At 43.6% G+C, this 26,188-nt stretch overlaps 1 protein-coding gene across 3 annotated transcripts in view; it reads left to right on the top strand.

Annotated features, from left to right (window-relative positions):
• The first annotated feature begins 2,699 nt into the window (after nucleotides 1-2,699).
• The window catches only part of LOC121535969 (E3 ubiquitin-protein ligase Midline-1), a 55,929-nt gene continuing 32,440 nt past the window's right edge, over nucleotides 2,700-26,188 (top strand). Inside the window, exons 1-2 of one of the 3 annotated variants that reach the window (XM_041843213.2) lie at nucleotides 2,700-2,926; nucleotides 22,805-23,576. In XM_041843213.2, the coding sequence (XP_041699147.1) occupies nucleotides 22,863-23,576 (714 nt within the window). In that variant the 5' untranslated portion in view covers nucleotides 2,700-2,926; nucleotides 22,805-22,862. Of the gene's footprint in view, nucleotides 2,927-14,272; nucleotides 14,558-20,849; nucleotides 21,223-22,804; nucleotides 23,577-26,188 lie in introns of those variants that run through there. The other 2 variants (XM_041843212.2, XM_041843214.2) reach the window with 2 other exon arrangements.

Raw genomic sequence — 26,188 nt, forward strand, 5'->3', positions numbered from 1 at the left:
TAACAATCACACTAGCAGTTTCCTGGCTACTGCTTCATAACTCTAACAATCAAGTGCATGATGCATTCCGCCATGCCATTCTAGTTAATTTAAGTGATAGACACAATGATCATGATAAAGAAATTTGACCTATTCTTTACAAGCCATCAAAATATATACCGCAAATAATTCACCAATTTATGGTGTAAAGTGTATGTAGTTTAAGGGAAAATACTTTCTGGATTATTTCCAATCCCATTCCATTGGTGCCCAGTTAATAAAGATACACCCTCAGGGACAGTGTTTAGCTGGATGGATTTGTGTATTGTCCTATACGAGCCATCTCCATCTTTGATTCTGACCCCATATTACATAAGAGCCCATGGAATTGAGGAGGATGGAGGGGAGGATGGTGAAGATGGTCCACCGTTATGAAGGCTTGTGTTGCTCCACATGCAGAAATCTTGTTGTGTATACTGTGACACAAAGCATTAATGTCGTGATCAGGCAGTCTTTGTTCAATGGCTTGGAGGTAACAGCATTGCCAGTGGATGCTTTTCCCCATCCATTCCTCTGATACAGACTTGACCCTGAGATTTGTGCTGGAGAGTCATGTTTTAAACTTGACCCACCGCTGACCTGTACCAAAGCAAGCTGTATTACAGTGAACCTGTCACATTCACTTGTATACAAACTACTGCAATTCACTGGAGGGATGCTATATTCTTACTTTTTACTGGGTGACCCTGGGTTTTGTGTTTTTTGGCGTCACTATGTATTACTGAAGCAGCTCTGAGAGACCATCATTCTTCTGCCCAGGAGATGACTGCTGCCTGGTGTCCATATTAGGACAGGCTCAGTCTCAGCAGGACTTCTTCTACTGCTGCTGTAATATAGATAAGAACAGCATGTCGTTGATACTAGCTTTAAAAGGCTTTGCAGATAAGGATTGGCGACCTAAATAATCATTTGTCCCTGCCCACCACTCTGAGATTAACAACCCTAGTACAAGTGTACTATCTTGTCCTTTGCTGTTACTTCATTTACTTCCTTTAGGAACTTCATGAGAAGTTACTTCATTTAGGATTCAACTTTCACTGTTTCATGCCAGCAAATCCATAGGTGGTGAACCTCCATTCCCCCCAGTTTAACCATAATATAATAATAATATAATATGCCATTTAGCAGACGCTTTTATCCAAAGCGACTTACAGTCATGCGTGCATACATTTTTGTGTATGGATGGTCCCGGGGATCGAACCCACTACCTTGGCATTACTGATCTTGGTTTTGCCTCTTTGAAGAGTTTTTGTCCAGCTATATTCAATGATCTCTTTTCTCTAACCACAGTTCGCTTATACTGCTTGTTTAGCATCAGAGCAATAGAATCACTGGCCCGATGGTAATCTTAGGGAGTCGACTTTGTCTAGCTAGCCACTAGCGTACTTCTCAACTGATCCAGCATCAGATTCCATGTTGCATCCCTACTGTGTAAACCCTATTATGAAAATAACAGTTTTGTGTTGGGTGGGCCTATTCTGTTAGCTTTGTTGGAATAAGATTGAACCAATTGTAATCTAACTGAACACATTGTTGGATTATCTCTCATGTGTCTGAACGTGTGGGTGGAGGGATACTAGTGAAATCAGTTTCACTTCCTGCCTTTGGGGAAATTGGGCTGTCTTGTTGCAGCTTGACTTTGCACTGCTGGCACCGCTAAGGGTAATTCAAATCCCCAGCCTGTGTCATCAGGGGGTACAAAATATTATTGCTTTTCCCAGATGTCTAAAGCGGTCATTTTGGATCTCGCTCCAGAACTACAGGACATTAAACTGAAGCTCTGGTGGATAATGTTGAACCCCCATCGTCAACCAAACTGCAGGCATGCCGGGGCAGAGTGTGTAATACTTGTAATTCCAAAATCCTTCAATCTGCTGCAAAAATATTTAGGTCTAGATTTACCCAGAGCCAATAGCATATCTTCCAAGTCAGTGGGCAACGCTATAGAGAGCTTGATCATCATCAGGAACAACAAGGGAGACTGTTGTGTGTTTGAATGGAAAGAAAACCCCAGCTGATCCCTCTGTCTTCAAGGACTGTCTGGAATACCCCATGATACCCACACTTCAAGTTGAGGGAGTTGACACTTTATATTCAGGTATAGTCAAGTTTACACTTCACAAAAATACATATTTAAAAAAAGTGTATTTTAACAGTTCACAGTTAGTTTTATAAGTAGGTTTATAAGAAGTACAGGGTACATGTTCAGTGTTAACAAGTTAATTAAAAGGGATCAAGCCCATGTAGGAAAGAGCTGGTTCACTGTCTCCACCAGGTCTATGAGAGAGAATGATAGTGGTAGCGAGACAAACCGTTGGCGCCAAGTATGCTAAGTGTCAACACAATCAGTAGCATCTCCCCCCTGAGGTTTCCCGCTCTTTTGTGTTCCAGTCTGAAGTCAAGGAATGGGACAGTGGGAAGAAGGAAGGTTGGGGTAGTAGTGGAGGAGCAGGCAGCTCAACGTTCCGCGTAATGGGAAGAGAGGTCCAAACCACAGGATAAAGCACTCAAAGCGCTGGTCTCTCCAGCCTGTTTCACGCTCGCCTGAGCAACTTGACAAGTACGAGTCAGGGGAAAGGGGGAAGGGGAGGGGGAGGACAAGGAGAGGAGGGGTGAGAACAACAGAGAGAGAGAGTCACTGTGGAGGCTTGATCACTCATGTTGTGTTTTGAGTGCCCGTTGGATGCGTGACTCCGTCTCTCTCTCTCTCTCTCTCTCTCTCTCTCTCTCTCTCTCTCTCTCTCTCTCTCTCTCTCTCTCTCTCGCTCTCTCTCTCGCTCTCTCTCTCGCTCTCTCTCTCTCTCATGCCCGTGCTTCATTGTTTTCCAAGGTTGGTCATCATATGCTTGTCTGTTCTCGGTCGGAGGATCATGAAAGAGTCTTGAATGTAAGTACTTCTTCATTTGTTCAGGTCCATCCTTGTGGGTTATTGGAGTTTGTTTAGTTAGTGGCAGATGCTGATGCACTAAGCTTGGTCACACATGGGGAGGTGTGTTTTGGGGGCTTGCTCCATTTACTTGGGCATGGGAGGCACCTGCATGTGGAAGTTGTTGTTATTCTGTCTGTGGCTTCCACTCTTCGGGTCTGACTTGGACTGGGATAGACTTCTGGAGCATGGTATTGAGATTTACTTCAAATTTATTCAGATTCAGTAAGACAAAGTAAATAAAAGTACAAATACTTTGAGGTAACAATATGCAAATGTGTGTCCAAAAACAACTTTTACATGTATTTATTTAACCTTTATTTAACTAGGCAAGTCAGTTAAGAACAAATTCTTATTTACAATGACGGCCTACACCGGCCAAACCCGGACGACGCTGGGCCAACTGTGCGCCATCCTATGGGACTCCCAATCACAGCCGGTTGTGATACAGCCTGGAATCGAACCAGGAGGTCTATAGTGACACCTCAAGCACTGAGATGCAGTGCCTTAGACCGCTGCGCCACTCGGGAGCCCAAAGTGACTGATTGTACAGTATCCATTGGAGACCACAAATACCATAGATTCAATAATACATAAACCTATTACATTGCTGATTAATTTTGAAGTAAAATGATTGAGAACAGTATAACACATTCATCTCAATTAAACATTGGATGTCCTATTACAGTGGCTGAAATATGAGGCAATTGCTTTGCATGTTGAAACAAACATCCAAATCATGTTAGCTTTCATGCAGAGGACATTTTTCAGATGAAGTCTTGACTGACCACCAGTCTTGACTGACGTCCAATATAATGTCCCATCTTTGTTTCGTTGGAATAATGCTTTGGCCTATTTGTATGCTCACAGGCAGCAGCCAGAAGGACTCTAAAAAGGGCAAATACTCTTGGAGATGGTGACATAAGAAAAACAATCATATCTTGTGCCTTTTTCAAGAGATTTTCATGAGATTTGTCTTCAGAGGTTTGTCAGAATCAGGGTTTGTGTGAATACCACTTGAATGACTTGCTCACTGCTAAATTATATAACAATCTAATACAGGAATGTACAGGGTACATTAGAGGGCAGTACCTTTAACTGTGCTCAAGGACAACTGGTTTTCATTTTGCACATCTGCAGAACCATGTTGTCGTTACCTAATTAGAATTATCTCACCTGACAGGCTTTTTCTTAACAGCTGCAAATAAGCTGGGATAAATTTAGTCTTAAATTTTTTTGTAGTTGATAGGAAACATTTACATTACATTTAAGTAAAAAAATAAATAAAAATAAAAGATAAAGTCATTTAGCAGACAATCTTATCCAGAGAGACTGGATAAGGGTTAAGTGCCTTGCTCAAGGGCACATCAACAGATTTTTCACCTATTCGACTCAGGGATTCAAACCAGAGATCTTTCGGTTACTGGCCCACCGTTCTTAACCCCTAGGCTACCTAACAACAAAGGAACACCCACACATACAATTCTGACCTAACTTCTGGTCTTTTTTGATAAATTATAGATGAAGGAAATATTTACCCATTTTGAATGTAATATTGTTTTTGTGCATCTCTGAGCGATGTACTATCAATTCCTGGGGTCATTTCATGTTTTCATGGGTATCTAAGCTATTGCCGTTCAAGCAGGCAGAAATACAGCCGGTATGACATAGCATTGCGATAAAGCCGCTCTCACTACACTGGAAGTTAATAGGAATATGACATTTAGATCGCTAAAACATACATGTCAGATTTCAATACTGGCCCATGTCATAACTTGGGAGGTTGTCTTCTCTCGAATGAGCCTTTGATCATATTTTTGCGATATTCCTACCTTGAGAAATGTGTAATTCAACAGGGGGTCCACCACACTTCTCCTATTTGTCTGCCTCTTTAGTCCAGGGTGCATTGCATGGTGCCGTTGTGAATGTAGGTCTGCGAAGCACATCGATCTGCAGGTTGAACATTGTGAGATTGTAGACATTAAATTGACTCCATCTTACAGCTAACTAGCTACTCACATGCTGATATTGACTTTGGTATTATTGTGTGTAGCTATGTTTGCAGGCCAGCCCATAGAGAGAGTATTGCATTGTGGGTTTTGTAGTTGACAGATTTCCACGATTTTCACGTTGCTACCAACTGTATTATAAAGAAAAAATGTGTTAGTGTTATTTAACAGGAATTAATTATAGGAATTAGTGGTTTTGGGTGGAATTTTCATTTTGGGCCGAAGCGCTTTCAAACCCCCAGGATACTGCATTCCTCAAGGCCTAATTGTAAATTCAACATTGAACTACAAATTAATCATAAATGTTACCGTGACCCTTTTCCACTGGGTTGTCATTATAAACTCAGCAAAAAAAGAAACGTCCCTTTCTCAGGACCCTGTCTTTCAAAGATAATTCGTAAAAATCCAAATAACTTCACAGATCTTCATTGTAAAGGGTTTAAACACTGTTTCCCATGCTTGTTCAATGAACCATAAACAATTAATGAACATGCACCTGTGGAACGGTCGTTAAGACACTAACAGCTTACAGACGGTAGGCAATTAAGGTCACAGTTATGAAAACTTAGGACACTAAAGAGTCCTTTCTACTGACTCTGAAAAACACCAAAAGAAAGATGCCCAGGGTCCCTGCTCATCTGCGTGAACGTGCCTTATGCATGCTGCAAGGAGGCATGAGGACTGCAGATGTGACCAGGGCAATAAATTGCAATGTCCGTACTGTGAGACGCCTAAGACAGCACTACAGGGAGACAAGACGGACAGCTGATCGTCCTCACAGTGGCAGACCACGTGTAACAACACCTGCTCAGGATCGGTACATCCAAACATCACACCTGCGGGACAGGTACAGGATGGCAACAACAACTGCCCGATTTACACCAGGAACGCACAATCCCTCCATCAGTGCTCAGACTGTCCACAATAGGCTGAGAGAGGCTGGACTGAATGCTTGTAGGCCTGTTGTAAGGCAGGTCCTCACCTGACATCACCGGCAACAACATCGCCTATGGTCACAAACCCACCGTCGCTGGACCAGACAGGACTGGCAAAAAGTGCTCTTCACTGACGAGTCACAGTTTTGTCTCGCGTTTATCGTCGAAGGAATGAACGTTACACCGAGGCCTGTACTCTGGAGCGGGATCGATTTGGAGGTGGAGGGTCCGTCATGGTCTGGGGCGATGTGTCACAGCATCATCGGACTGAGCTTGTTGTCATTGCAGTAAATCTCAACGCTATGCGTTACAGGGAAGACATACTCCTTCCTCATGTGATACCCTTCCTGCAGGCTCATCCTGACATGACCCTCCAGCATGACAATGCCACCAGCCATACTGCTCATTCTGTGCGTGATTTCCTGCAAGACAGGAATGACAGTGTTCTGCCATGGCCAGCTAAGAGCCCGGATCTCAATCCCATTAAGCACATCTGGGACCTGTTGGATCGGAGGATGAGGGCTAGGGCCATTGCCCCCAGAAATGTCCGGGAAGTTGCAGGTGCCTTGGTGGAAGAGTGGGGTAACATCTCACAGCAAGAACTGGCAAATCTGGTGCAGTCCATAAGGAGGAGATGCACTGCAGTGCTTAATGCAGTTGGTGGCCACACCAGATACTGACTGTTACTTTTGACCCCCCATTGTTCAGGGACACATTATTCCATTTATGTTAGTCACATGTCTGTGGAACTTATTCAGTTTATGTCTCAGTTGTTGAATCTTGTTATGTTCATACAAATATTTACACATGTTAAGTTTGCTGAAAATAAACGCGAGAAGTGAGAAGACGTTTCTTTTTTTGTTGAGTTTATGTAGGATGCTTTTAAAGAGTATGTCGATTCAGTGCAACTCAAGGACATTTGAAGTGAGTTTCAGTCAGGACGACTGATGAATAATCCATGCAGTGTACATACATTTAACCAAAAAGGCCCGTGATGGTGTGGTATATGGCCAATATACCGTGGCTAACGCAGAGTGCCTGGATACAGCCCTTATCCGTGGTATATTGGCCATATACCACAAACCCCCGAGGTGCCTTATTGCTATTATAAACTCGTTACCAATGTAATTAGAGCAGTAAAAATACATGTTTTGTCATACCCGTGGTATACGGTCTGATATACCACGGCTGTCAGCCAATCAGCTTTCAGGCCTCGAACCACCCAGTTTATAAACATCAATAATACACATGCTTGGCATGTATACAGAGTGCACATCAGAATTGGTGGGTACGACCTAAGTTTTAATATTCATTGTTGGTTGTGTGTCTGTGTGGCTGCTCTCTACTTTTCACACGGTTCTGCCCTGGGTCCATTGTTACAGCATGGCAGATTGTGTCCTAACATAAATATTGGATGGCAGGATAAGTGTATTGGTGCAGGGGCCTGGTTCCTCCTTCCACCCCCTCATCTAAACATGTAACACCATCAGCTAGTCCCAAGGGAGTGATAAGATACATTCTGAAATATTTCTTAACATTTCGAGGTCAAGAAGGTAATATTCTCTTGGGAAACTGATGAAAGGTAGGATAGCTGTCCGGAACTCTTTATTCACTTGTGAAAATATGTACTTTCTTAGTTGACCTCAAGCTAATGTTTGTCCTCTGAGAGAAAATGTGAAATGGGACTGCCTGGGCTCAGACATACAGATGTAGGATCTTAATTTGATCGCTGTTTTGTTGCTGAGAATTTTCCTGCATAGCAGGAAATTTGAACTTGTAGTGTATTCAAGGTTTAAAAAGGCTTCTAAAGTTTGCAATTTCCACTTCAAAATGTCAAACTTGATTTGCCCTAATGAAAAATGTATCAACCCCTTCGATACATTTCCATTAATTATAATCTACATGATAATTCACATTTCCTGTTGCTGCAGGAATATAAAATTATAAATAGCTTCAGTCTGCCCCTCTCTTCAGAAAATCCCTGATGCTAGTTGACATGCAGAGTTGAGGCAGTCGTGACAGGAGTGACAGTTCTGGACCTAAGGCATGGAACAGAGCTGTGGTTGGTCACACTGCTGAGACCGTTGACATAGAAACACAGAGAAAGTGATGCTGTTATACAAAGGCTTTGTTTTTGTATACTTGTCAAATAAACTCTATCAGCAAGTCATGGCCATCCCCCAAACACTAAAAACAAAATGGAGAATGTATTCGTATTACTTTGGTGGGATCAGTTTCAGTTCAAACGACAACATGGTCTCATTCAAATGTAAAAATGATGACATTTAACCTCTGTACCCAAGCTGACCTATTAGTTATATCAATGATCCAGATATTCCTTTACATAGACTGCTATATGTTGTTAGTCAAAGCCTTAAGGGAAGATACCACACTGGTTCACAGTGGTCAACAAGGCAAAGGCGAGTTCACATCAGCACAGTCCCTCTTTAGTCTAATTACTGTGGTCCGATTTTAATAAACCAACTCCTTGTTGCCATGGTAGAAACACCACCGTTTCCAAGCAAGGCCTTGGCATGGGCGACCAGCAGTGTCTCAGATCTATTCATGGCCAGCCAGTCTCCCAAATTCCTGCTGAAAATCTATCCTCTCCCCCTGCTGTGGCTTCCAGTGTCTGGCAGCCATTCTCTGGCTCCTCCACATCACACAGTTTCCCACTTCAGTCAAGAATGCTGGAGTTTTCAATAGAACTAAAAGTGGTTTGTTTGTGAGGGCCTTTTTCTTCTACACTGTGGGGTTACTGGACTGTGTGAAGGGTGGTTTGTGTTCCGCGTGACCAGACATGACACTGGAACGTACCTCTTAGCAAAGACAGGCTTGAGAAAACCAAGCGAAACCAATTTACTGTGGTGGATGGTGGATATTTAGTTCTATTCTACCACCCGCACTTACTCATTAAAGTTTGACGGCTTGGGAAAGATGCAGTGGCCACCCTTTTCCAGCTCTATGCTGAGGACAGTAGCATAGGACATACAGTAGTAGTATGTTTACCCCTGGGATGGTGTTGTGCAAACCTGTCTTCAGCTTCAATGTCATGGCTATTAAACCAGCTATGACCCTGCCACAAACAAAATGGTCAATGACTTTACCCTAAGGCTGGATTCATATCACTATCTAATGAAAGTGTTAGTGCAATGTCAGTCTTTGAGTGTACAGGGACATGATAGGAAGCTGCTGTGGAGGTTTGTTGACTATAACACGGTTGACACCTTCAATATAGAGCAGAAACAGCCTGAGAGAGATCTTATAGCAGAAACTGATAACTGCAAATGTATTTTGGCTTGAATGTCTTGAATTAGACCCAGGGCAAATCATTGACTTCAGTCAGTACCAGTATTAGCCTAATCTGAGTATCTGAGTTGACTTACAAGGACCTAACGCCATCATGTAGGGTTATTGTGTCTCAAGTGCACACTGTTGATTTGATCTGGTTGATGTTAGGCTTTGTGCCAACATGATTTTAGAAAATGTTGCATTGACAAAAGGCGCTGATGGAGTTGTTGGCATTAACTGAATATTTGATTGGATGATGTTTTCAGTTAATTGCACTGCATTTATAAAACAGAGCATATTTTTTTCAAGCTAGGCTAGATGATAGCCCAGCATAAATGATTTGATATTGAGATAAAAACTGCTGCATTGGGCCTTTCAGACCTTTAACTGTTTAGGGTTAAATCGATTTCAGGTGAAAGAAACCCAATGTATGACTTCCCATTGAGATCCTTAAAACGTGTTGTTTAGTTTGGACCCTATTCGGAACTTTTAGAAGGTGAATGGAAAATTAAAGGGAAATTAGTCATTCAAGATTTTGATAGGATCCATGACTACAGCCTGGCCTAATGGTCGCTCATCACCATTTTAAATTAATCTGCCATAGCTAGCCCGTGTCCACTCATGTAAAATGCATGACTCTGACGAATGTTCCTACGCCTTCTTCTCTTAGCCCCATTATGCATTTATCTGCCGTCTCTCCCGTCTCTCTGCCTTTGATACCTAAAGATGATACATAACTTTCGTATTAGCGAAGAGCGAAGTGAGATATTCCAGTTCTGAGCTAGCCGAGGGAATAGACCTCTTGCTCTCTGTTTTAAAGGAGAGATAAATCACATCTATCCCTAACGGGCTGTCACATTATACACTGCATTACTTCTAGCTCCACTGTTAGGGGAACAGCGACGTTAGAGTGACTGACTTATTCATGACTTATTCTTAAACGTGCATTTTTGTACACCTGGATATTTTTAGTGTGATGTTGCTGGCGGGGGCGTATGGTATAGGTGGTAGCCCGTCTGGGAACAGAGTCTGCACCTTAAGCTCCCATCCGTCTTCATACACTTTGACTTATTATAAGTACGTGTTATAACTGTCTTATACGTTCAGATTGGCTGAACAAACCCCCAGTGCTCACTCCCCACACTGGATATGAGTGAAGCACTCATTAGATATAATTTCTCTCTTTAATAATTTCATCTCTAATAACGTCAAGCGTCACAGCTTACATGGGCACTTGACAACTAGTGCCTACATACGATGCATGCTAAAAAGGATTAGCTGGCCGTCGTAATGGGTTTGGCACATCGCAGTTCCACTGTGATCCATGTGAGTTGGTCATAGTAAATAAATGTAACATATACAGTATTTATTTAATTTAATTTAATATGCCATTTAGCAGACGCTTTTATCCAAAGCGACTTACAGTCATGCGTGCATACATTTTATTTTTTATTTTTTTGTGTATGGGTGGTCCCGGGGATCGAACCCACTACCTTGGCGTTACAAGCGCCGTGCTCTACCAGCTGAGCTACAGAGGACCACATTTATGTCTCTAGATTGAGGATGTAAAGGATTATAGCACATAACACCATCACAGGGTCCAAACCTTATTTCACTCAGTATGTTAGGTCCTTGCCGGAGCCTAGCTGGTGTCAGTGATGGGTGGGTTGAGGGAGAGACCGGAGAGGACGTGTTTGACAGTTTGAGGCCTCTTTGTAATACTGTTCCCACTGTGAGCAAATGGTGATGCTGTGTGACATGCCAGTGTTGTGTGTGTGTGTGTGGGTGTGCGTGTACCCATATGTGTGTGTGTGAACTGGATTTCCCCTGTGTGACAGAGAACGACAGCTGAGTTCAGCGCAGAGGGAGGGACGTGTGTGTGTGTGTTTGTGTTTGGCAACACTTCCAGCATCACCGCAAACTGTTTTCACTGCACTGCACTGTTCACCGCTGGATTAGATTCAGCAGAAGGACATCTACTGAACCATTAGATAAAACCACACAATTCATGAGGATAAAGATATTGTTGTTCTCGTTCCATTCATCTCCTGTATCTTACTGGTTTGTGTCCCCTGGTAGAAAGTCATTATTGGCCTCTTAATTTGTCCCTGAGCGGTCATTTCAATCAGTTTGTGTCCTATTATTGGTTATTGCCTAGCAACCACAGCCAACTCATAGAAAGTCCTTGAACAACATAACACAGCTAAAAGAGAATATCTGGTCCTTTCAGCTGATAAATGTCCTTTCTCTCTGTGTCTCCTTGTACCACGCAGCCAGGCATACTTGTGGATCTTGGTGATTAAATCAAAAACATTTGGCCATCCCGCGAAGCAGTGTCTAGGTGCCAGTGTTGAGATACCAAATGCAAACACTGCCATATATATCACTACAAATAGTAAAAACCGCTCTTTAAAGGCCCATCTGAAGTCAGTTAAAGGGGCAAAGGTCACCAAGTGAAGAAACGTATTTGGGATTTGCCTGGAGGCCATGACACCTTAGAGAGTGATGGCCCCGAGCCAGACACATACTTTCATTAAAATGCCCTCCTTTTTCTGTGAGTTCTTTGTCAACAAAGTTATGCAGAGAGCTCTAGATTTCCACTCAGCTTTATTAAACTACCACTAACATGAGTAGGAGCTCTACTGTCAGACCATACCAGTTGATTGCAGGAGGGAGTCAAGATAGATGTGAGTGGTAAAGATGTTACGACTAGGGAGGAAGATAGAAGATGTTGATAAGAGGGGAGTGTGTGTGTGTTTGTTATCCATAACACCAGTGCCCTCTAGATGATCTGGTTACAGCCCTGGTCAGGCTTATCCTTTTAATGGGCTCACTTAGAGAAAGGAGGCAATCTCCTGAACATTCCAAGCATTCCACCACGTTAAAACCAAGGTTCCCAAAACACGTCCTAGAAAGAAATGTAGAGAAACCCCAAATAACAGCTTGTGGTAATCATTTTTGTCCATTTCAACCGCAATAATCGTCCACACCTGGATGAAAGAGCTGCCATTTCTACTTTGTACACTATGACTTTACAGACATTGTGTAGGTTGATGATATTACTTCCCTGTATCAATTCTATTGTAGTCCTTCCAGGAAGAAGAGAGAAAAGAATAGAAGCACACCATCAATGAATACAACCCTTTTGATTGGAGGACGCAAGGAGCAACCTCGTTTAAAATGACCTTTTTGACTTGTATAAGAGTCTCTTGAACACTGAGGAGTCTGAAGAACACTTTGCTCTGCCTGTGTGCTGAGTGGCATGCATTGTGTTATTACAGTGAGCTGGGCGCTTTCCCGCCAGGCTCTGTGACTGGAGGTCTATTGTGGGCTTAATTAAAGAAAGAGTCTGTGCTGTGGGTATTCATGTGCTTTGTGAAGAGGCCTCTCCTCCTAACAGCACATCCCAAAGCAGCAGCAGCAGCAGCTCTCAAAAGGTTGCAAAGAGAGCAGGGCTTTTATTTGATTTTCTTTTTACTTTACTTCACAGGCACCCCTCTAAGGGAAATGGAGGATATCATCTTACTCTGGAGATGGACACTTCTTTACTGAGTCTATTCTGGTGTAGTGTTTTTCCCAAAGGTAGAGAAACCTCTCTCCTGCTCAAACCTGCTACATAGCCTTTGTCTTAAAACTTAATAATATATGTATTTTTGCATTTATGCAGACCATACATCATGTTTCATCAAACGTGCTTAGCTGATATAAAAACATATTTTGGGATGATACAAGAACTTTTCAGTTAAAAGCTCAACTCTTGTCTAAAACTAACCTCAGATGGAAATTGATTTTCTTGTCTTTCTAAGAAGTACATTTTTAAACTGTACCTTACTCATCCGGTTCCAACTCTAAAAATAAGAGCCAGAATCACTGCCACGATCAGGGTGCTTAACTAGCCAAGTGCCCTGATTCATTTCAATCAGCCAAGAACTTAAACTTAAACTCTTTCTGACTAATACAAGCATGTTACATTCTTCTTCCAAATACGTTTGCTTTGAAAGGCACTGATTTTAGTGGAGGTGGCAGATTCGAGCGACATTACAAGTGACTATGGGGGAATGTGGCCCAAGATAAGGTCAGCTCACTCCATGTCCCTCATCTACCCACAATCCCTTGAGTAAGAAAACAAGGAAGGATTGCTGATCATCCTCGTTACAAAGTCTTATAAAGGCATAAGTCATGTTCACCAGAAGTGAAACACTTCAGTGAGTCACTCAATATAAAGCGGGAGTTGAGGGAGAACCCTTTTTGGTTCCAGGGAGAACCCTTTTTGGTTCCAGGGAGAACCCTTTTTGGTTCCATGTAGAAATCTTTTGGGTTCCATGTAGAACTCTTTTGGGTTCCATGTCAAACTATTTTGGGTTCCATGTAGAACTCTTTTGGGTTCTACACGTTTTGTAGGACGCCCTACTTGTCTCCAGAAGTAAATGACTGGGGCCAGAATCTATAATCTTCTTTCATTTGGGTAGAGAAAACAGCATGCTTCAATTAACTTTTGCAAGTGTGTGTGTGTGTGTGTGTGTGTGTGTGTGTGTGTGTGTGTGTGTGTGTGTGTGTGTGTGTGTGTTTGAGAGACAGAGAAAGATAGAAAGAAAAAGAGCGAGAGAGAGAGAAAGAGAGAGAGAGAGACAGAGACAGAGAAAGAGAGAGAAAGACAAAGAGAGCGCGAGAATGAGAGAGAGAGAGAGAAAGAGAGAGCAAGAGATACCAAGAGAGAGACGAAGAGCGACAGAGCTTTGGCAAGATTGCAAAGAGTGTGAAAATTATAAATGGGACAATACCAGGAAGGCGAGAAGATTATAAACCAGGATCGGTGAGTGACACATTTTAATTTCAGTTGCCATAATCCCACAACAGGCATACTGTACTGTACCCACTGACTGCACAGCGTGGGCTGTCCCCACTCTAGCTATCTCCCAATTGGCTCATCTAAAACAGGGCCGCCCACAAAGATATTTGAATACAGAGTGGAGGGGAAGGGGAACAGGAGGGGTGGAGGGGGAGGGGGAGGGGGAGGGGGAAGGGGAGGGGGGAGGCGGAGGCGGAGCGGTGCGCTAGATTCCCTCCTTCTGCCTGCGTGTTCTCACTGGGCTGGGGAGAGGAGCGGCTTTAGGGTGCAAGGAAATATGCCACGAGAGGCGATGTGACAGCCAGAGACAGACGCACACTGACACAAAGTTCCCCCAGTCGGACTGGATTATAGCAGGGCTGCTTCTGCTGCAGCTGGTCTGTTGTAACGGAGAAGGAAGGGGCTCTTCTGACCTGACGGTTCAGCAGCTCAGTTCAGCTCTCTCCATTTCTTCTTATCCTCTTATTTCACTCTGTTTATGGACAATGGGATTTTAACCATGTGGCAGGTAAGGAGGACTGTGATTGATTGTGTGGAAATGTTGTTGTGTGGTCCCTGAGGCTGAGGGGTCTCTGGTTACTTAAAGCAGGGGTCATCAGGAGTACTCTCCAAAGCTCTATATATCTAGTGATGATTATATCACAGAGAGACATGAGTTCTCATCATCATTAACTGGGACTACAGTTATAGAGCTGATGATCGTATGACTATGAGGTTAAATGTGCAACATTTCCAGATGGGACTACCACAGGCAGTTACTTAAGTGAATATTCTACTGTATCAATATAACCTATTGATCATTTGTAGAATTTGAGTATGATACACTTTACTTCAGCAACTGTGTTCTTGTGTTTATGAGACTAGAATGGGCTTGCTGTTTGGGGTTGTGACATAAGTAGTTGTTATAGTGCTTTGCATATTCAAATGAGGGGACTGTGATATGTTAAATATTTTGGACAGCAGGAATACAGTGGGACTCCTAAGGGTGCATGTTGTGATGGTATCAGTGCAGGGAGCGACGCCTCTGTTCGTTTCCACAATCGTTTTCATGTGACCTAATTTTGGGACGCTGATGAGCTTTTGTCCTCTTAGAAGACTTTATGTGAGTGGGTGAGAGATATCGGTGGGGTGTTCACAAAGTTAGTGTGGTGTGAGAAACTAAATAAATAATTGAAGAGAATTTGACACACTGACTATGGGAGCGGCATGGGTGGGATGGCAATTGGGAGGTTGGCATGTGTGTGTGTGTGTGTGTGTGTGTGTGTGTGTGTGTACCTGCATGTACCTGCATGTGTGTGTATACACATGTGTATTTGTGTTTGTTTATGCTATGTATTTCCGAGTTCCTCCAAATACCCTTAGCACACTGCTGTCAACATGGTGTGATACTGATGAGATCACATCTGCCATTCAGCGACATGTCCTCTCCAGCCAAGCATGCATTTGACACTGTGGACTCCTGTCCCTAAGGACAAACCTATCATGGTCACTTCCCTTCACTTACTGTATTGTGGGTCAAAGGCACAGAGATGCTCCTCTAGCCTTCTCTCCCGTGGTCCCAGATCTGTTTGTCCATGTTTGGCATGACAATGACCATATGAGTTGACAGACAGCACAAACAGATCTGGGATAATTTATTTTCTTTGATAATGAAGGGAGATCTGTGATTTCAAGATGTGGTTGATGCTTTGTTACCCTGTTATAAAGCGGTCCACAGTCAACCTGATCAGTGGAGACGAGTGCTTGAGGATCATAGTCTGATAAGCTCTCGTGAGGCCACTTTGACCTGCCACAGGACATGACAGACTGTTGGAATGAGTCACTGTGACTCGCTCTGTGTTTGTCACTGGGCATAAATATAGCAACAACAGCATTGTGTGTCTTGTTGATATAAGGTAATTAGATGGATGGTGACTTAGCTGTTATCTTTGCGATAGTAGTGGCACATTTTTCAGTTTAACATAACACATCTCAAGTTGCTCAGTTCTGAGCACAGTTGTGCTGTTTGCTAATTGCAATCTGGGTATCTCCCAGCAGGAAATGAGCCACAACCATTTTTTTCTCTCTATTCTGCTCCAATGCTTATGCGTTCTTTGATTATTTGGTCCAATAGATGCATGAACAATATTTCCATGGTAACTTCTTCTGCATTGAGCCTTTGACAATGAGAGACTTGTTTGGGATTTTGGCTCTGCCTGTTCGATCAGGGAAGTCATGTGAACCGGAATGCAGTTTCAGCCATAGTCAATCGGCACAGTAGAGCGAGAACAATTGAAATAGGAAAAGTGTGACTTTAGTTTGGTGGTTGCCATTTTGGGGGAAAATTATGGAATGTGGGATGATGAGAGCCTTCTCTCGCAAGATCCAGAGAAGCAGATGCTCAAATGTATAACTATGTGTCTTTCTGCAAGTCTGCATTGTTGCCACCAGAGAGCGTTCTTTCTTGAAACATTTTACAAAGTAATTTTGAGGATCATTTTCATGTATAAACTGAAGAATTTAACAGTCCTCACATTCATATCACAAGAATGGACAAACAACAGTATTAAAACAGGCAAGATAATAGCTTGTGCATTGTGCATGGTACATTGCGCAGAAAACCCTGAAGAAGAAGGCACTACGTGCTGAAACGTTGGTTGCTATAACCATTACATGTTTGGGAGCATAATTAGTGTGCAACTTTCTTTCTTTCTTTCTTTCTTTCTTTCTTTCTTTCTTTCTTTCTTTCTTTCTTTCTTTCTTTCTTTCTTTCTTTCTTTCTTTCTTTCTTTCTTTCTTTTTGTAGTTTACTCTCCATTACTCAGCACTTCTACAAAACATTTTTGGGTGTGCGTCAGCTTATGTCTTTTACTAGAACAATGCACAGAAAACGCAATAAAAGGTGGAGTATTTGAAGTGTGATACATAAACAGATATCACTTACACATAGGCTGTTTTTAAATACCTCCCATATGGTTTCATATAGCTTCTAACTTGATCCATGTGTAGGGTGTTATGTATGCTGTTATGACCTTATATGACTGTTTACCAGGTCAGTTCAAGCATGCCAAAGATAACCTGGGGTCAGCCTCTTGTGGTGTGACTGATGGAGCAACCAATGACCTGTGGTCTTACTGATATGTCAGAACGAGGGCCCCCAATCCCACGACTGTATCTGCGGTCTGTAGCGACATCTTCTGCTGGTAGAAAAGGGTATCAGTATGAGTTGATGATGTGTGACAGAGATAAGACAACCATACACGCACTCACACGCACACACACACACAGGTGCACACACACATAGGCACACTAACACACAAACACATGGAAGCACACATGCACGCACATGCACACACACACACACACACACAGGTGCATTCACACACTCACACAAATGAGTGCACCCACACACACACACACACACACACACACACACACACACACACACACACACACACACACACACACACACACAGGTGCATTCACACACTCACACAAATGAGTGCACCCACACACACACACACACACCTTTATTACATTCCCACCTCTGACCTCTAGGACTGTTAAACTCAGTACCGTATGCTTCCGAGCTCCATATAACATTCCACAGACGCCAGGTAAAGTTTTCCCACTCTCTCCCCCCGGCACTGGGTCTTTGATTCTGCCAGAACTGGCTGATGAGTGGAGAGGCATATGTCACCCCTGACCCCTCTCTCCTCCCATGTCACTGACTGACACTTAAGCTGGGCCTTGAACAGTATCACAGAATCACATTAACAGTCTCAGATATTCTGAAAGGTAGACACACACACATTCAATACACTATCACGAAAACATGCACACATACTAGCTTCATAAGACATCTCTCTCTCGTCATCTGTCTTGTGATGTAAGGGAGTGGAGCGAGGGAGAGGGGAACGATCCTATACAGTATGATGCATTATAGATGAAGGCATTATTTACTGTTTACATCACACAGGTCATATAGGATGTCTCCACCGTAAACTGGATACACTCCCACTTTCTGCACAAACTCATAACCTCACATATGCAGACCTGCTGTGCAAACATGCACTCACATGTAAGCATGCACGCAACGCACGCACGCACACATACGCATGCTTGCACGCACGCACACACACTCACACACACACACACACACACGCGTCATTGAAACTTTTACATCTGGCCCTGTCGGCTTTATAAACACTGTTATACAAACACATTCTTCCCCAATATGTCCCCAACACAAATTAATTTTTTATAACAGTTTTATTATTATTCCATATCTGGGTCAGTCAGGAGTGGGGAGGGAGATGAGGATCATAGCCAGAGAGACAGACCCCCCTGAGTCAGATGTGACAGTTTAGGGCTCCGGGTCCCCCCCTAATCGCCTGGCTCGCACCCCAGCCTCAAACACAGCGTCCAATCCCATTAGTCGTGACTGACCCGATCCCCAACATGAAAGACTCTGATTGGTCACAGACACAGTGGCAGGAGCGGATTATGGATAAACGGGCAGGGTGTCTGGGGCCGAAACAAAGAAAGGCAGGCTGAGAGTGAGGGGGGGCGAGAGGCTAAATGCTAACGCTAATGAGTCTGACGTACTGTCTTGGGCGGTCATTAGAGGTGATTAGGGGGGCATTGCATGCAACGGTCATGGGGAGAAGGAGAGAGAGAGACACTAGGTTCTCAGAACAGTGGAGGGGCTGTGGAGCTGTAGCTGTGACAAATCCATTTTTATGCCAAGATCAGAGGATCCAATAGCCATTTAGTGGTGGATATTTTCACACTCTCAACAATGACCCTGGAAATATGCCTACAGTATATATTGACAACAAAAGCAGACATCAAGGGCATGAACATCCACCAAATGTTATTCTATGGTTCAAAGGGTGGTGTCAAGACCAATTACATGCTCAATAAAAAAATCTATAAATTGAGGTAAATTGTAGGGGGAGGGGACAGCTCCTGGAATAAACTTTAGGGTCAGGGATTAATCTCAGATGAGCCAACTTTGTGTGTCTGAAAGACATTGTTATCGCTCTTAACAGCCAATCCTCTAATCTGCTGTTAGATTATTAAACATGTTTGGAGAGAAGCAAACAAAAGTCCTAGGTAGCTAGAACAAAATAATATATTTTGGGCCCTGGTTTGGAAACTATAGATTATGTCCTGATACACTACCTATAAATGGTTCATTCTCTTGCCCCAAAACACTTTGTGCATCTCCTCTCTTTTTTCGCCCGTCTCAGTTCATTTGGAAATGAATGTGCATACGCATACACACTGATTATGTTAGCTGGGTCAATGCCTTTGACCTACTTTGAGCGTTGCGCTCCGTGGGATGCCACGGTCGCTCATGTCAAGCCACCGGATGGACAATATTCCCCTCCATTTTGTTACAGCAGCTTTCTGCTGGTTTATTTATTTATTTGTTTATTCTATTTTAAGTTTCAGTTGTTCGGGGATAACAAGCGTGGGATTATAAAATGCCATCCACTCTATGGGATCTCCCTTTACCGAACTGAAAGGGAATCTTGGATTTTTTCTAAATAAATTATTGACCACATATTATTGAATAAGGGGTATTTTGTTTGGCTACTCTAGCTTCAAACATTCAGTTTGAGACGTAAGCTTACTATGATAGCATAAAGGCTATTTTTACATCCAATTTCAATGTACTGTAGCTTGAAGGCGTTAACCAATCTCCAATCGAATACTTTCCCTTTGTGTCTCAGAGCGTCTGATCTTTGCACCGTTATACAATATATTGTCTTGCCCTTTCATATTTCTATCCACTCTTCATGAAGTGGCTGTTTTTAGAAACTGGAGAGAAAAAGGATCTGCAAAAATGGTTGCAGATCAAAGAGAGTGAAAAAGCCACAACCTCTAGTAACTGAGTTGAATTAAAGATACAACCAGTAACTCCACACACAGACAAGATATCCAGAGAGACACAAGGGGATATGCATAGTGCTCTAAATCAGGGGTTCTTAAACTTTTTCAACATGGGACCCAAATGAGAAACTCAATGTTTTCCTTGGACCCAAGATCATGAAAACAAGCCCCCTTTTGAGGGCCTTAAGTGAGCAAAAAATGTCTCTTGACGGCGGAGAGAAGAAATTTAGTTTTAAAGTAAATATCCTGCAATTCTACACTTTCTGTCATGTGCGTAGAGAATATTTTTCAATTTCACAAAAATGTCTTGCGATTCTACTAATTTTGCCATGGGGAAGAGATATATACTAGAGTGAGTGACTAACAAATTCAAAGGGGACCCCTGAAGGTCAGGGCCCCTGGGCACGTGCCCTGCGTGCCCGGTCAGTATTCGGCCACGATAACTACAAGTTTAGATGGAGAATACTGTAATTCAACTTGTGACTCTCTCGCTCTATCAGGCATATCAGCACACTAACATAACTCCACACATTGTTTTATTGATCTTAACGGTTCAGACTCAGTTCAACTGCTAACCCTGGTTAGCCCTTTGGAAAGGTCATCACAGTCGATTTTTCACAGAGGTCTAAACCAATTACATGTCATAGAACTTTACGCAAATATTTTTTTTTTATCTGTATGTGTACCCCCCAGTGTACACAATATGTATCCCTCATATCTGATTTTCACACAGTATTTTAATGATGTGTTACATCTGATTTCTCACTGGACCACAGCTATAAATGAGCAGAAGGGAGAGAGAGGAAAATACCCCTCTCCTCTCCTCTCTTCTCTCCCTCCTTCCCTCCCTCACCTCCACTGTGAGGTCCGACAGAGTGCGGTGTCACTGGCAGAAGTGTGTGTTCGGAGGTGTTCAGTGTTCGTGTGAAGTGGGATTGTCCACAGAGCAAACCGCTCGAGTGAACCGCTCTCACTCGCTAACTTTCCTGGAATTGTCGGGACAACTCTGTCCTTTCCTGTTGTGCCTCTATGGCTCCTGTGAAACTCCTGTGAAACGCTGGTTGGCAGCTACACTAGACGACTGCGTATTCAGAGTGTGCGTTGAGGAGGTTAAGGGAGAAGCAGGCAGCAGAGCGATGCCTGCTGTGGACCGATGTTCTACCCCGCTGTGTCTCCGTGCTCAGGGCTCTGTCCTCTGAGCTCCCTGCTGCCTGTCTTTCTGATTCCGTAGCATCGTCCTCCGCCTCAGCAGAGATGTCTGCGATGTTGAGTGCACAGGAGCGAGATCCATCGGTAGGTAAAGAGTGGGTAGGCTAACAGGGGATCCGCGTGCTAAGGAAGGGCAAAGACCATGGCAAAGTCTGACGGGGAATCCACTTGCTTTGGACTTTTAACAGAGGAATCTATTCAGCTGTTTCATGGTTTATTTCGTGTTATTAGGGTGAGGGCAGACACTTTGACATGCAGTCGCATACTATAATGGCATACACCGAAGTCAAGGGACCGATTTGTTCACAGAGTTCAGAGAAACCATTAGGTCACTGCAGTTGTCTCTGTGATAGCTAAGTCATTGTTAGTACGATGTGTGCTACTTTGATTTATTCAGTTCTGTATCAGGTCAATTAATCTAGGCAAGTTGGGTGTACGTGTTTCAAACGTGTGACTTACAATATTACACAATGTATGATCCTTAATAATGAATGTGTCTGGTCACTACAGGTTCTGTCCGATGCCCTAAGGTTCAACCATTCTGCGGTTGACATTCAGTGAACTCAATGTCCCTGATCAGAGGAATTCAGAGATGATGCCATACTAAATAAGAAGATTTGTGTCCGTCAGAGTTCTAGAGGGGTAGGGGAGTGGTGTTGCGTAGCAGTCTAGTCCCACTTGGAACTAGGTCAGAGAGATGTATAGTACTGTACTGGCTGGACAGATAAGTTGTTGAAAATACTGCACTCAGGGACATCCCTGGAAAAAGGGCTTGATTAGAGGAAGGATTATTCACTGACTTTGAAGGATTACTCAGTTATTGACACTAGACTTTGGAGAAGGGTTCAAATTGATCAGGTCAGCATTGACATGGTCAAGTAAAATCACATAATGGTTTTGGGTAACTGTAAAATCATTGTATTGCCAGGTAGACAGATCCTATTTCATGTGCTCTGCTCAGCATCAGTTTGTTGAAAATAATTTGCCCCTTGCTGTATTCACCCAACCTGAAGTCTGAGGGTACATTTTCACTGCAGCAGGATTGAGAGAAGGGAATGGCGTCGGGAGAGTATTGGCACCCGCCACCTCAGACAATGGCATGAGTGTTTAGCTGACCTGTCTAGACAGCATTGTGGGGGAGCAAGTTTGAGTTTTCTCTGTTCTGATGAGTGATTATCTGCATTCAGCATCAATTGGGGATTGGATAACCCACCTGGAGGCCTACAAAAATTCTATACAAATGTATATTGCCAAATGTATTGAGTTGTGTAACCAGGTTTTCGGTAGAAGTAAAAAAACATCCCTCCTTATTGGTTTTGACAAGGGCTCTGAGTCACCGTCAGTCAGTGTGTTACAGCTTGCCATTACTGAGACAATATTATCTGACTTATGCAGACATGTTTAACGTAAATGGTACTCCTGTCCTCTGTTTATTAACATCAGACTTTTGCTTCATTTCTATGACCTCACCCATATTTTAAACAATACAAGCTCTGATAGCTCAATACTCCACGTTTTTCTTGAATTAATTTATCGCTTCATTTTCATTGAAGTACTTAATCTGATGACAATGAAAATGATCAGTCAACTCTTTACATAATCATTCACACGTGTATTTATCTGAACTGTTCATTTTACCCCAAACTCTTTCTGTCCACCTCTCCAGTTAGCTGAGCAGTTAACCTGGATTTCGCTGACACTGCGCCTGAGTTCCGCCTGAGAGGATGGACGCGCTGGAGTCAGAGCTGACTTGCCCAATCTGCCTTGAGCTCTTTGAGGACCCACTGCTCCTGCCCTGTGCCCACAGCCTGTGCTTCGGCTGTGCCCATCGCATCCTGGTATCCCACTGCGCCTCCAACGAGCCTGTCCAGTCCATCGGAGCCTTCCAGTGCCCCACCTGCCGCTATGTCATCTCTCTCAGTCCGCAGCGTGGCCTAGAAGGACTGAAACGCAACGTCACCCTCCAGAACATCATCGACCGCGTCCAGAGGGCCGCCTCCTCCGGCCCCCTGGCCCTGCTGCCCCACAGCGGGCCCAACTCCCCTAGCGAGGACGGCGGGCGATTTGCCCTGGCCCTGGTCCCCACCTCCGCCGCCATGACCAGCCCCGGGACGCCGCCCAGCCACGTGCAGTGCCAGTTCTGCGAGCAGGACCCGCCGCAGGATGCCGTCAAGACGTGCGTGACGTGCGAGGTGTCATACTGCGACGAGTGCCTGCGAGCCACGCACCCTAATAAGAAGCCGTTCACGGGCCACCGTCTGATCGAGCCCATGCCGGACTGCCACCTGCGGGGGCTGCAGTGCCTGGAGCACGAGGAGGAGAAAGTGAACATGTATTGCGTCACCGACGAACAGCTCATCTGCTCGCTGTGCAAACTGGTGGGAAGACACCGAGACCACCAGGTGGCGGCCTTGAGCGACCGCTACGAGAAACTCAAGGTAAGGGATGACTTTTTTAAATGTATGCATGAACCTGGTTGCTATGCTCTGCTGGTGGACATGTTGTTTTGAGGAGGGGAGGCATTAGAACTGCAGGCATCAGAACTGCTGTGGATAATGTGTGTGATGGTGTAAAGAATTAAAAGCGAGAAGTGAGGAGCTGTGGAAAGCTGTGTGTGAAGTGACAAGAGTGAGAAAGTAAGATGCCCAATTGTGCACTCGTAATCGTAGGTGTGACTTTGTAAGTGTAATGTTGTGGTGAAGAAATACAGCTACTATATTTTGTTTTGAGTACACCATAATCCTTACTAACCATGTAGCCTAGATTTCCAACAAAAATTATGTTATCATCTTTTTGTTTTATCATTAAAGCGTCCTAATCATACAATTAGTATTAGTCCCGCACCGCCCCAAAATGACAAGAGGGTCTCTCTGCATCTCTCCTGTGCAGGCAGTGTGAAAATAGGGGCTCATTAGTGATGGGGAAGATGGCTGCCTCCAGAAGGGTGAGGTTAAACAGTGGTAATTGCTCCATTTGGTGGGGTTGGTTTAATTGAGTGTGACTTGTAGGCCGTGTTAGAGGCAGTTAGGGAGGGCCCACTGGGAGATGGCCTGGTATTAAACCCTCTCTCAGGGGGGAGCTGAAGCCCACTCAGGAGGGCTGTCGGATGGGGGCCTGCTGCCATTTGAAGAAGGGTGTCTGTTTGGGCATGGTGGTCCCCAGAAGTGTGGTGTTTGATGGAGGTGTCCAATATGGATTTTGCAGGACAAATTAAGAATAGAGTTTGATTTGAGAGAAGGCCATGTGTGATCACTGATGTTCAGTTTGGCATCTTTTGCAATCTGGTCCAAGGGATATGTCCTGTGTGTTCTGATTACAGAAGTAACACATAAAGGTAAAATGTAACTATTATCAGTGCTTAATTTGTAAATCGGGAGGTTCCGGAACAAAAGGTGAGCGCGAGAGGGGGATGACCTGGGGGGCTCTGTGGTACCGGAATGAATGATAAAAAAAACACCTTTATAATAAAGCATCACATTTGCCTAGTGGCATAGAACAGTAGAGTAGAGGCACTTACATGACTGGTGACTTTAGCAGAATCATTTTTAATACAACACAAATGATCGAAATGACAGCCTACTTTGACACTGACAAACTGATAATCTGAGATCAATAAAAACAACCTTGTCTTGAATCCATCAATAGCCTAGGCCTAGGTGTGTGGAGAAACACAAAGGCTGTGTTTACACAGGCAGCCCAATTCTGATATTTTTTTCACTAATTGGTCTTTGACCAGTCAAATCTGAAAAGGTCTGATGTGAAAAGATCTGTTGTGATTGGTGAAAAGACCAATTAGTGGAAAAAAATATCAGAATTGGGCTGCCTGTCTAAACGCAACCATATTGTACAATCTGAGGAAGAAATGATAGTCATAAAAAAATCTTTCCAGTTTCACTGACTCATCCAATGAGTGATCTCCTTTATTATAATTTTTACATTGCAATGGTGTAAATAATGTTTCATGCCAGGAGAGGTAGGCTATCGGATCCTGGCAAAACTGAAAGGTGCCGGATCCTATTCCGGCAGAATCCGGGCCAAATTAAGCACTGACTATTATGTTCAGTATGTATTGCAGACAGTGAAAAACAAAATGTCATGCCATGAGAGGTAGGCTACCGGATCCTGGCAAAACTGAGAGGTGATGGATCCTATTCTGGCAGGATCCAGCTCAAATTAAGCACTGGCTATTTTAGTTTTTCAGAGAAATGACACATTGATAGAGGGTTTTTAATTCTACACTACAGTGTCGTTCTACCTAACTTCCATATTATGTATGCGTTATCACAGACAGATGCATTCATATTAAGGTCAGTGGATCTCCCAATTAGTACACTGAATAATTTCATAGTGGTATACATGCATTTCTCATGGATCTTCTGCGCTTAAAGGGCATTGCACATTGCACAAATGAGCATACCAGAGGAACACAATCATGTAAGAATGCAGGGCTGGTCCTTGCCGTGCTGTCGCCCTAGGTGAGTCCAAAAAATGCCGCCCCCCGCAAAACTAGAATGGGTACCTGGGTGCATGATTACAGACTTGCTCTGAGGCTTTGGGTTCTTGGTTATAAAATGGAGATAGTTCCTGATGCAGTGACAACGCAATACCACATGTGTGCACTGCAACTGCAAAATAAACACATTTCTACCTAGAGGAAGAACATGCTTGTGTATGTCCATTGACGTGGATCTTTCTTTGGGGGAATATTCGACTCCAGTATAAAACCAGGGTTGTGTTTATTAGGGCACGCAATGGAAAACATTTTGGAATGGAATACAAACAAGAGCATTTCTTAAGTCCAGGTAGTCCCTCCCTGTTTCAGTCAGTTTTCTTCCGTTTGGAGCCAAATGAACACAACCCAGGATTTGCTTATGATAGGTTAATACTCTCACTCTGTGACAGACCTACATCAAAAGGCCTGGTGTTGTAGTCTAATCTCTCTCACTTCACCTTTTGAAAGATTTAAAGAAGCGTAGCGGCAAAGCTATTAACATCTTAATAAGTCATGAAAGCACTCTTGTAAGGGCATGCGAAGCTCGGATGTAGGTCA

The sequence above is a fragment of the Coregonus clupeaformis genome, chromosome 29 (assembly GCF_020615455.1).
Source record: "Coregonus clupeaformis isolate EN_2021a chromosome 29, ASM2061545v1, whole genome shotgun sequence".
Lineage (NCBI taxonomy): Eukaryota > Metazoa > Chordata > Actinopteri > Salmoniformes > Salmonidae > Coregonus > Coregonus clupeaformis.